The sequence below is a fragment of the Dioscorea cayenensis genome, chromosome 5 (assembly GCF_009730915.1).
Source record: "Dioscorea cayenensis subsp. rotundata cultivar TDr96_F1 chromosome 5, TDr96_F1_v2_PseudoChromosome.rev07_lg8_w22 25.fasta, whole genome shotgun sequence".
In the NCBI taxonomy this organism is placed as follows: Eukaryota; Viridiplantae; Streptophyta; class Magnoliopsida; order Dioscoreales; family Dioscoreaceae; genus Dioscorea; species Dioscorea cayenensis.
Window position 1 is genome coordinate 26,523,100 of NC_052475.1, and position 8,217 is coordinate 26,531,316.

The following is an 8,217-nucleotide window of genomic DNA, read 5'->3' on the forward strand; positions in this document are numbered from 1 at the left end:
ATTGTAACTCAGCAATTATATTGACAAAATGACAGCAGTTAAATTGAATGGGATTGGAATAAGTTGGAACATGACTTTGGCAAAAATAACTGCAGGAATTTAATTATCATTTTTAATTGTTTACATTCATCTTCCGTGGGAATTTTCCCAATCCAATTTTCCATTTTTTCCTTGATTTTGTTGTTAATGGGTGGCAAGTAATTTTGAAGAGGAAAAATCAAAGATGAGACAAATTTAGATCATACAAGTTCACTAAATATTTTACTGAAGTACAGTTACAACAACAGATTATATAAATCAAGACATCTTTTCATTCTAAAGTTCCATGTGACTCTGTAACTATTGCTGCAGTCTTTACTGTAAACATCTTCATAACCGGAAAACACTAATAATCTAAATGAAACACAGCATTAAAGCAACCATCTGTTTCAATATCTTCCGAACAGCATTAAAGCACTATTGATGTGAGAAAAGACTGAATGCGCTGTAAGAGCTCTGTCTTCACAGAATCAGGTATTGATGCTGCAGCAGATCAAATACATAAAAGCATAAGATATTATGTGGAAAAGATGCAAACAAGTTTTATTTCACTATGTGTAGTTAGTCCTTTGAAAGGTAGAACACCAGAGATTGCATGAAGATTTGACCTCGATATTTTACTATGAAGGTTTTCGTTTACATACAATTTATCGTTTACATACAAACTAATTTCACACTAAGGTTTTGTCTGACTCTGCTGATCTGCCTTGTTTTATCATATTATGGTTCTATAGTTCATATCTTGTAAGAAGTCAGCAAACCAACCACAAATTACATAGTTTGAATTCATAAAGGAGCTATCATTTCTACACGAGGCTCGTGATATGCACCGATAAATGCTTTATGTTACAGTCTGGAAAAATTGAATCTAGTGAAAGTATTTTCTAGATTGTATCCATCCATCAGCAAAGAAAGAAAAACCACGATAAATTTAAAGAAGTCATTATGTTGAATGATTGTTCATCTCCAGTTTCTAAAAGGACAATGCCAGTGAAACTTTAAGAAAACTTCTAAAGTAATTATATACATGGAGTATTTTAAAAAAAGAGCAATAGAATCTTACCTCTGCCTTTAGGAGTGATTACCTGTACAAGTTCATCAATGGTAACATTATTTCTTCCTTTCTTCCTTGCATACGCCCTATTAATTAAGCAACAGAAACAAAGAAAGTTCAATAGACTTGACAATTTCAAGTAGAAACCACTTACATATAGACATAAGTTGATATTAAAAAATCATGATTTAGCACTGAATATCCGAGAAAGTTTACTTTGAGAATCACAGGTGTTTCATAACAAATGGTGAAAATACTAAAAGAGTAATTATCACAATAAAAGGAGATGTATAAAATTTATTTTCCACATGCAATGACAAGTCCCATACACTTGGAAGGAAACAATGGTTAAAGTAAAAACGTTAACGAGAAAGTTAAAAAGGAATACTATTCAACAAATCTTTCAACAATCAAAGCAAGCAGAACAAAACAAACCAAAGAATTTAAATCTTCTTCAGGGAAACAACAGAAAAAAAGACCTGCAAAGGGCTTTCATCTCATCCCTCCAGCCACACTCTATCAGTCGTTCGCGCAAGAGTTCCTTCAGTTTCTCCTTCTCCCCACTCTCAACCATCTAAAATCAACAAAAACCATGACATACGTATGACATTAAGTTTTTAAGGAATTGTAACTTCAATCTCAACAACATACATTTTTCTTCTATTTCAGACAAGCTCAATAATCAAACTATCTAAGGAATTGTAACTTCAATCTCAACAACATACATTTTTCTTCTATTTCAGACAAGCTCAATAATCAAACTATCAAAATACAAGTGCAAAACTTTCCGTGCTTTTCTTAAGCAATTTTCAACATAACAACACCTCATCAGGAATACAATTCAGAGATTCATATAGAAATCATTGTGCCAAAAAACTTGACCATTTTATTTAGGTTTATTTGGAGAAAAATCATGCACTCAAAGACAGTATAAATTCCCAAAAATCAAACGTGTCCTTCCTTGGTGAGAAGAACCCCACATAATCTAAACACCCTAACAAGAACAAAGCGTGCACTATGGAATCACCAAAGTCCCATCTTTTCCCTGATTCCTTTCAATCAATTTCCCATAAAACCCTAACACAACATAGAACAACATAACACGACACTCTTTCTATTCTCTCGAATCCAAATTAAAGAAATACCCAAAATTCAATGACAACTTCATTCCATGCTAAGTTTTAGTCCTATTTGAACACAACAATGGAATATTATAAATATATTTCAGATCAGAACCACAAAAACTCAACAAAAGAACAAAAGCAAAATTCTTTCAAGACTAGAATTCATCTTGTTTCTCTCTTCTCATACTTTTAAAATCTCATCCACACAAACCCTGAAAAAAAAAAAAATTAATACTCAAAAATCACAACCACCTTGACGTTGATGACCTCAACAAGGGCGGACTCCCTCTCCGGTTCTTCATCGGCGTCCGGCGTTGGCGGCCGATTGATCGAAGCCCTCCTGATTCACCATCAATAAAAATTCAGCTGAAAATTTGAGATCAAAAAAACAAAATCGAAGCTTTTTCAAAATTAAATCTTGAAAGCAAGAGAAAAATCCGACATTCTCTCTCTCTCTCTCTTTCTCTCTGCTGAACTCCTTTTTCCACCGGGAACTCTACCCTTCCCACTAAAGACATATAAATAATAAAAACAATACTTGCTTCTTTTACTTTTTACCCCCTTAAAAACTTAAAAATTCTTCCTTGATCTTATTACACCCTCCTTTGCAAATTACTCTGGCAAGACAATTTTTTTTTTTAACTGCATCCATGCACTTCGTAAAAATTTATACGATTTATATATACATTCATATACATCCTTCAATATTTGTATTTATTAGCTAACAATGTCTTAATTTATTAATTGGCATCAAGATCAAAGATCAAAATTTCACATATAATTTTTAACGGGTGATTTGTTCATATTTATTATAAAATTATATCATATTTGATTGTTTAATTTCAAAATTTTAGTAAACAAATAAAATGTCTTTATTGTTAGAATAAAATTAAAATAATTTTTATTTTAGAGATGTAATTGAACATCAACTTTCACTACATAAACTAATAATGCTCATTACCTGATTATTCATAAATACGAATATAAGAACCTTGATTTTTAAAGTAATAGAAGTATTATGAGATTTTAGTGGGCCTGTAGATAAATTTTGCGATATTGAGATTGGGCAGGGTCAAACACGCAAACAAACAGAATATGCTGCATCACAAACCAAACACAATGGAAAAACTCAAAAAAGTAAACGAAGAACGAAGAAAACCAAACACAGAAACATATCATCCAACCATTAAAAAGAAACATGTCCAATTAAAGGAATTCAATTAGCATAAAGAAAAAAAGTATTCCAACAGAGAAGCATAATGACAACAATCACAGCTCGTGTGATACTTTAACAAGTCTTGTTAAGATTCTAAGTGCAGACATAATCACCACCAAAACAAACCAAGAACACAACAGACTCAGCAGCAATGTGACTCATGCCTCAATTGTCACACTGCATAGACACAAACCAGAAGGTTTCAAAGACGAAGTCTGCCACTCGGAGCCGGCCGGGGCTTCAGGGTCGTAGAGCAATGTCTGATATCCTGGGTCCTCCTGGAGGGAGAACAGCAAGAGCTTACCGTCAAGTATTCCGAACTGAAACCCGATCGCAGAGCTCCCAGTGAGCGGGACTGGTACATTCTGCCATAAGTTATTCTCCGGGTTGAACACTGCTAACTTCCGCTGATTCTTCCACTCCATACAGAAAAGCTTTTTCCTCAGAACAGCGTGAGCAGTGACCATCACACAACCATTCTTGATCTGGCACCAGGAATGCATCTCAGGGTTGTAGACATCAACAAACTTTGTGTTGCCGATGGTGAAGCTTGATCGTCCGCCCATGACGTAGAGCTTGCCTGCAAAGCCACAGGCGAAGCAACCCCATCTTGGGCGACGGAGGCTCTCAATCAAGGTCCACTCATTCTTGTCCGGGTCATAGACTTCAACACTTGATAAGCTATTGCCACTGGAACCATAGCCACCAACGACATAGATCACACCATTCACCTCAGCGCAAGCAAAGTCATACCGAGCAACATTCATCTTGGATAGCATACTCCATCTACAATGCAGGCAATAATAAGCAGTACTCTAATAACTGACCCCCAAAAAAAAATTAAACAAACCAAGATTTATAAACCAACCTGTTAAGCCGAGAATCATATTGATAAACATCAGAAGATACACAGTCAGTACCATTATCGACCGCATAACCAGCTAGAACCAAAAGCTTTCCATCTAGAACCACCACACCGAATCCAGTTTTTACAGGACCCGGCATTGGAGGAACTAGGTGGCGCTTTTTACCAAAATTGGCGAGGACTTCCCAGTGGCTTCCCTTTCCATTAGCATCAGCAGTCAAGATATAGAGCCATTCCTCGAGCTTTCCGGCCTGTTTTCTTACAGCTACAAACTCACTGCTTTGGATAAACGACATCCATCTCTTGCATACAGTCCCCATGACAGGAAAATAACTCCTGGGAACTAGAGCAAGGCAAAACTTTGCAACATCGTCGGGTAACCCAGGTAAAATAGGACAATAAGATTCTAATGACGCTTGCGGGGTTAACCTGGTTAAAATTCTTGCACAGCTCACTGAACTATTTGGGATTGCACCTGAGAAACACATCTCTGACTCAGGAAGCCATTTCTTAGCACTTACAAGGCAAGGCATTGCGACACCAGGCTGTTAAAAAAAAATCACAACATACACACAATTGCCTCGCTGCCCCGCAAATTTTGCCCTTGTGACACTCTTGAGACAATAACCAGAAATTTTGAGGTGACTTATAAAGAGGAGAGATCTAAGACCAAGGATTCATGGTAACCATCACCTAAAGGAATTTTAAGGGACCAGGGTCTGAAAGGTGCCAAGAAATGGACAAAGTAGGATGTGAATGCTGAAGTGGTTTTGGATTTCATTTGTTCTTGCTCCACTGCCATTCCATGGTTGCTCCTCTTACAAGAATTTCTCCTGATTGACAGGCTGATATTGAGCCCATATTTTGCAATGAAATAAGTATGAGTGTTCTGTCCCCCACACATTTCACTTTTACCTGAGTAGATAATCAACGATTTATCAGATGTCAAAAAGCTATTCTAAAAGTAGGGAGGAATTGAACAGAATAGGAGGGGTGATCCAAAGCCTACATACCAGGCAAGCCCATAGAACTCCACAAATTTAGCCCCCACTAACCTCCATATTTTGATTTTAATTATCTACAAGGAAAACTACTACTTCAAATAAGAGTAGAAAACAAATCAATGTTGTGAAAGGAAATTGTAGAATCTCATATAAGTTTAGGTACCAGTAATGCTTAACAAGTAAAGCTGAGGATTCATTAATACGGTAAATTCCCACAAAATTAATCATGAAAACATAATTCAAAGAAAGATGACTGTTTTGCAAGCAGTCAACATACTTCCATAGTTACAGTTAACAATAGAAAATGATTTAAATTTGGCTATATAGTTTTTGTTCAAAAGGAAACCAATAGCCTTTAGTGCAGCAAATTCCTGCATAATTAGAACTATGAAATCATAAGAAGAAAGATACCCATTTCTAACTCAGTCAATGCACTCTATATCAACAATGGAAAATAGATTTAGTTTGATTATATGTATTTTTAAGGAAAGGTAGAAACACTTAGTAAAAAGTAATTAAAAAAGCACAAAGGATCTGAGCACAAGATGTACAAGGATGCCAGTGTCAACTTTTCTTCACTATGTTTTTCTCCTGATAATCAAAAGTTTCAAATTTAGTGGGATTCACTGCAAGCTTGATGCTTGAAAGTATGACTTGTTTGGAAGGCTTGATGCATGAAAGTTGACTATCTCATATTTATAAATTCCATGCAGGGCAATAACAGAGTTTTCTAATATGATTTGACAAGTGCCAAACTAAGATGGTGGTTGCTCTGTTTCGTAACTGAATAGATCAGCTCAAAAATTGGAAATGAACCCAAATCAAACTAGAATTTATCATTCTCAAAATGAAGCATTGAATGGCTACAGGATTTGGTAGAGAAGAGCTTGTTGTTTTCTATAAAATATAAAGGGCCACCACTAATAATGTCCAAAAATTCTTCTCATCAAATTTCCAATTTTCTTAATGTAGGCCAAGCTTTTATCTAGATAGGAAATCTCAATTGACTTATGAAAGATACTTCACCATTGAAAAATCACCCATGTGGTCGAAACTTTTTGACTTTTGAACAACAAATATCCACATATTAGCTAGGTAGCTACCTCATGTTTATTCCCGAATTTAGAAATTTTTGGTAGGGAAAAAAAAACATTTGTAACTTACAAGAAAATAAATAGTAACAACTTATATCATCAAGTAAACACAAAAATAATTGCTAATTTATTTCAAGCAACTCTCTATCACGATAAATCATAATGATGATGAGATTATTTGCAAGAATATGGAACAAGTGCAGTACAAACTACATCTCTGCTGTAAACATAAAAAAGAAAAGATGAAAAAACGAAATCAGAACCAATTAACCACCAAACTTAGCACAAGAATAAATTAGAGAATAGGGGTTCAATGTATCAAATGAGAAGAAACATAAGAGAACAGTGCTTGGCAACAATTAACAAGATCACTATTCCCATGACGCATCACGCCTGAATCAAAGACACAGTCCATCAAATTCATTAAAAAAACAAATAACTTTTTTACAGACGGAAGTACAAGAAGAAAATCAAAATAAACCATCAAATCTTCCTATCTGGAACTCCAATAACACAGATCTACAGTTCTAGAAAAAGATGCACATTCCTTCAAACAACACCAGGACAACAAAAGATTTGCATCACAAAATAAGCCAAAAAAAAATTCACCCTCACATCTACAAAGATGCCCAGATCCACTCAAACCAAACAAAGAAAATTGCTTGAGAAACCAAGAGCTAAAGCTCAGAGCAGCACAAAGGTGGCCCCTTTACAACAAATCCAAGAAAAAGATGCAATTTTGCGGAGCTCCAGAGATCCAAAATCAATTACAAGCCACTCAAAACCAAAATTTAAAAACAAAATAACAGATTATTCAACCAAAAAACAGAATGAAAAGAACCAAACAGAACAAGAAGAAAAGACATTCACAGTAGGAACCAAAATCGAAATCCAAAAAACAAGTTTGAGAAGGGAATTAGATTTACCTGTGAAGAATTATTTCAGCAAATGACAGATGCGAGAGAGAGGAAGCGATACACACCGGGGCGTGGTTTATATAGGAAGAAGGAGTGGGTGGGGTTGCAAAGGAAAAAGGATTGGATGGGAGACCATGAGCTCTTAATAAAAGCTGCCAAAAATAATAATAAAATGAGTAATTTTTAGTGTGTTTTTTTTTTATATAAAAAATGTATTTTATCTACTTGTTAATCCTCAAGAATAAAAAACAAGTTACTATTTTTAGTGTGTGTATATATATATATAATATTTTTTTTCTTATTTAATCAAAAGCAAAGATTGTCTAATTTATCAAAAAAGAAAGTTATGAATGTTTAATAATGAGATTTTGAATAATAAAAAATTAGAATTGTTTCCTTTTTGTTTTTTTCTTATCAAGTGAATAGAGTTTTATTAGATGAGAGAGATAGAGTTATAATAATCTTCAAGCTTTTTCCTGAAAATTGTAAAAGTTTTCTTTTTGATAAATATTTATATATATATATAAAGAAATGACCAAATTGATCAAGAAAATAGATTTTTTTTATTTTATCTTCTTGTGTTTCCAAGGATGGGAGAAAAGTTGCTCTTTTGGAATTTTTTGTATCAGATAATTATCAAGTTTTTTCTATGAAAAATAATTAAAAAAAGAATGTTTAGAAATTAGAACTGAAATAATAAACATCATAAAATTTCCTTTCTTGATCAAGTAAATATTTATCCATACTTTTTGGAAACCACGTTTAAATTAATGGCTCTAGATAAGATCAAGCTCATGTCTGACTGTGAACAAATGTGAACAAATCTTGAAGGGTGTTTTTGCAATCACGCCCTCATAAAACTCATAAATACATGTTATGTCTACCATTTTATGTCTTTCAAAAA

At 34.2% G+C, this 8,217-nt stretch overlaps 2 protein-coding genes across 2 annotated transcripts; both read right to left on the reverse strand.

Moving 5' to 3' along the window:
* Positions 1 to 215: 215 nt before the first annotated feature.
* On the reverse strand, positions 216 to 2,735 carry LOC120261058 (transcription and mRNA export factor ENY2). The gene is made up of 5 exons (XM_039268729.1): positions 2,660 to 2,735; positions 2,470 to 2,557; positions 1,573 to 1,667; positions 1,103 to 1,179; positions 216 to 522 (listed from the first exon to the last, which is right to left on the reverse strand). Coding segments are annotated over exons 1-5 (336 nt in total). The 5' UTR covers positions 2,662 to 2,735; the 3' UTR covers positions 216 to 448.
* A 681-nt stretch (positions 2,736 to 3,416) lies between these two features.
* Positions 3,417 to 7,432, reverse strand: LOC120261391 (F-box/kelch-repeat protein At1g67480). The gene is made up of 4 exons (XM_039269267.1): positions 7,323 to 7,432; positions 5,312 to 5,376; positions 4,302 to 5,213; positions 3,417 to 4,219 (listed from the first exon to the last, which is right to left on the reverse strand). Exons 3-4 carry the CDS (start codon positions 4,829 to 4,831, stop codon positions 3,592 to 3,594), a joined length of 1,158 nt encoding a protein of 385 aa, XP_039125201.1. The 5' UTR covers positions 4,832 to 5,213; positions 5,312 to 5,376; positions 7,323 to 7,432; the 3' UTR covers positions 3,417 to 3,591.
* Positions 7,433 to 8,217: the final 785 nt, after the last annotated feature.